Raw genomic sequence first — 3,434 nt, forward strand, 5'->3', positions numbered from 1 at the left:
GAGGGCCTGGCGAAGCCGGGAGCGGAGAGGGCGAAGGGCCGGTCGGGTCCTGGGTCCGCCGGGGCGCCCGGGAAGGGGCAGCGAGGGTCTGGGGCAGACGGTCCCAGGGGACCCGGGACGACCCCCTCGGGGGGGGTGATCGAGGGTGGAGGTGGGAGGAGCGCTTACTCCGGCCCATGGCGCCTCTCTGGTTCGTGGGCCCCGCGGGTCGGACCGGAACCCCGAGCTTCTCCGCGCGGGTCTCGGCTTCGCCTCGGCGCGTCCGCCGCGGAGTTCGGGAGCCATGGCAACGGGGACGCTACGGCGTCCGCGCGGGGCCAAGCGGAGCCGCGTTTTCTGAGCGCCAGGGCGAGAAAGCGGGAGACCCAGAGGAAGCTGGGCTCCCCCCAACCCAGACCTAGTCTTCGGCCACTTCCCCACGCTCGACCTTCTGTATACGGCTTCCCCCTCCCCAAATCAGAGGTCCAGGCGGAACAAAGATTCAGGAGTCTCTTATTTTTTATTTTCTTTTATTGTCAAGATGTGGGGTACAGGAGTCTCTTATTTCTTCTAGAATCTGCCTCCTAGCTTTGCCTTTCTACTGCCCTCTCTACTTTTACTTCCTTCTTTGTATTTCATCCACAGCTTCCAGAGCCAGGAGATCGGGATTTGGGCCCCACTCTTTTGTGGTGTCAGATAGATGACTCCACCTGTGAGAGCCGAAACGTCCCCATTGCTACATGAACACGACAACACGTGCAAACCTCGATGGCCCTGCCACCGAGCAGTCTGGGCTATGGTGTCTGATTACTCATGGAGAGGCTGGCAGGCCATGAGCAGCAGGCGAGGTTAGCAAATATGCCTGTGCTTGAACATGTGCATATTGACAGCAAGGAGTTCACCAAAGCTAAAAAGGAACTAACTTCAGGCAGGAAGCTGGTACCAGGTGGAAGGTTAGTTTCTAAGCTCACAGAGGCATGAGGTCTGACCTACCATAAAGGATTTCAGTCTCTGGAGACAGAGGGAGTCAATCTAGGACTCTAGAAAGTCCTCAAGAGCAATTGCAACCCAGGTGTCTGATATGTGGGCTTTGAGCTTCCCTCTTGACCCTCTCATCTACACACTGTTGACCTAGGAAAGAAACTGAGGCAAAATTAATATAGGTAAACAGTTTAATTGGGCCAAATTTGAGAACGACCGGCCAGGACACAGTGGGAAGTGATTTGAAGAACAAAGGAAGAGGCTGGAATTTTACAGGGGAAAGGACTAATCAAGAGAGGGGGGAACTGGGTGCGATGGCTCATGCCTGTAATCCCAGCACTTTGGGAGGCTGAGGCAAGAGGATGGCTGAACCCAGGGGTTCGAGATCAGCCTGAGCAACTTGGCGAGACCTTGTCTCTACAAAAATAAAAAAAATTAGCTAGGCATGGTGGCACACCTATGGTTCCAGTTACTTGGAAGGCTGAGGCAGAAGGATTGTCTGAGCCCAGCAGGTCAGAGCTGCGATAGCCATGAACGTGCCACTGCACTTCAGCTTGGGCGACAGAGTGAGATTCCAACTCAGAAAAAAAGAAGAGATAACTACAAAAGTTATCAGGGATTTTCATTGGCTTATAGAAATAACATTGGCTCAGTGATTGGCTATACATCATTGAATGTTTAGGTATGAGTTATGGTGTCCACAGTATTATAGCTACTAGTGGTGACATTCAGTCCAGAGTCCACCTAGCAAGTGGCTCCAAAATGATTACTTAACGCAAAGTTGGAGAGTGGAACGTGATTACAATGTCTCTCTGGGCCTAATACCATAAAGGGGGCTCTCATTTCTCTCACAAAAAGTTTATTTCCTTTATCATTACATGTGAACTCTCAGCCTTACACTTAAACCCTAGTGTCACAGGGGCTACTGCAGTTTGAATGTTTTTGTCTCCTCCAAAATTCATGTTGAAACTGAATCCCCAAAACAGCAGGTATTAAGAGGTATGACCTTAAGGAGGGAATGAGTCATGAGGGATCTACTCTCATAAACAGAATAGGATGCCCTTATACAAGGACTTGAGGAAGGGAGTTCACTCCTTTTTACCCTGTTTGTCCTTTCTGCCATGTGAGGACAGAGAGTTCCTCTCCTCAGAAGAACGCAGCAACAAGGTGCCATCTTGGAAGCGGAGACCAGACCCTCACTTGGCACCCAACTGGCTAGCACCCTGATTTTGGACTTACAGCCTCCAGAATTGTGAGAAACAAATGTGTTCTTTATATATCACCCAATTTCAGGTATTTTGTTATAGCAGCACCAACGGACTAGGACAAAGCCTAGAATTTTTCTTGTGAAACATAGTATCTGTGAGACCTCAGCATTCTATTCATTTATGTATAAGTAAATAAACAACAGGTCATCATTCTGGATAAACATCTCTAAGATATTTTTAAGCACTGTGTACTCAACACTACCACATACTATAAAATTGCTAACATCATTAATTCTCACAGCAACCCTCAGGTAGGTTCAGCATCCTTTTTTACACTGAGAGCTACTTGAGGGCAGGGAGAAAGTTTTGGTGTTTCTACTATCTTTCTTTCTTTCTTTCTTTTTCTTTTTTTCTTTCTTTCTTTCCTTCTTTCTTTCTTTCCTTCTTTCTTTCCTTCTTTCTTTCTTTCTTTCTTTCCTTCTTTCTTCCTTCCTTCCTTCCTTTCTTTCTTTCTTTCTTTCTTTCTTTCTTTCTTTCTTTTTCTCCTTCCTTTCTCTCTTTCTCACTTGCTTGCTTTCCTTCTCCTTCTTTTAGTCCTAGCTCTCCGCACATTTCCTGACACCCATTGGGTGCCCAATAAATATTTGTTGAAACATCACATGAATGAGTCGGTGAGCCAATCTCATCAAGAGCTTGGCTGTCCTAGGTGTATGGACCACATCGTGCAACTTCGGTAGGACCATCATCCAGGCGTCCATGCTGTAAGGAGAGCTCGACAACTGCCCAGGAGGGGTGGCCCCATTCTTCTGGTCATTGGCCCATTACTCATCTTTCACCAAAATCTAACATAAGACCTAGTTCCAGGGACAGGGTCTTGGCAGAGTGTCCCACCGCTCTGATGGAGCAGAGAAAAGCCTTGGGGGATAAGGCAGGGGAAACAAGAATATCTTCTTCATAACTATTCATGAGCCAGCCTGGCCTGGTTGTACTGTGCTCTTCCTCAGCCCAACGTCACAGTCACTGTGTTTCTTAGAAACAGAGGACTCAGGGGGTATGAAAGCCATGCGTACCATGTGTTGCGATTGTCACTGTCCATTGACAGGGAGGGAAATTGGGAAATAAATTACAATGTGACAGCTCCAAGTAAAGTCAAGTACATTTCACTCAAAGTGAATGAAATTGTTTGAAGAGTCATGACGTATGTCTGTTTATGCAAAGCACTGTTCCAAATAGACTTGTTTCTTTGGTTTCTGGAACTAGAACAAG

The 3,434-nt window shown here is 47.8% G+C and overlaps 1 protein-coding gene across 1 annotated transcript in view; it reads right to left on the reverse strand.

Moving 5' to 3' along the window:
- The window catches only part of LRRC6 (leucine rich repeat containing 6), a 111,345-nt gene extending 111,126 nt beyond the window's left edge, over nt 1–219 (reverse strand). The window contains exon 1 of the mRNA XM_008061951.2: nt 169–219. Coding sequence (XP_008060142.1) covers nt 169–178 — 10 coding nt within the window. The 5' untranslated portion in view covers nt 179–219. The remainder of the gene's footprint in view (nt 1–168) is intronic.
- Between the last annotated feature and the right edge of the window lie 3,215 nt (nt 220–3,434).

Source organism: Carlito syrichta, unplaced genomic scaffold, assembly GCF_000164805.1.
Source record: "Carlito syrichta isolate Samal-C Ts95f unplaced genomic scaffold, Tarsius_syrichta-2.0.1 Scaffold305643, whole genome shotgun sequence".
NCBI classification, from domain to species: domain Eukaryota; kingdom Metazoa; phylum Chordata; class Mammalia; order Primates; family Tarsiidae; genus Carlito; species Carlito syrichta.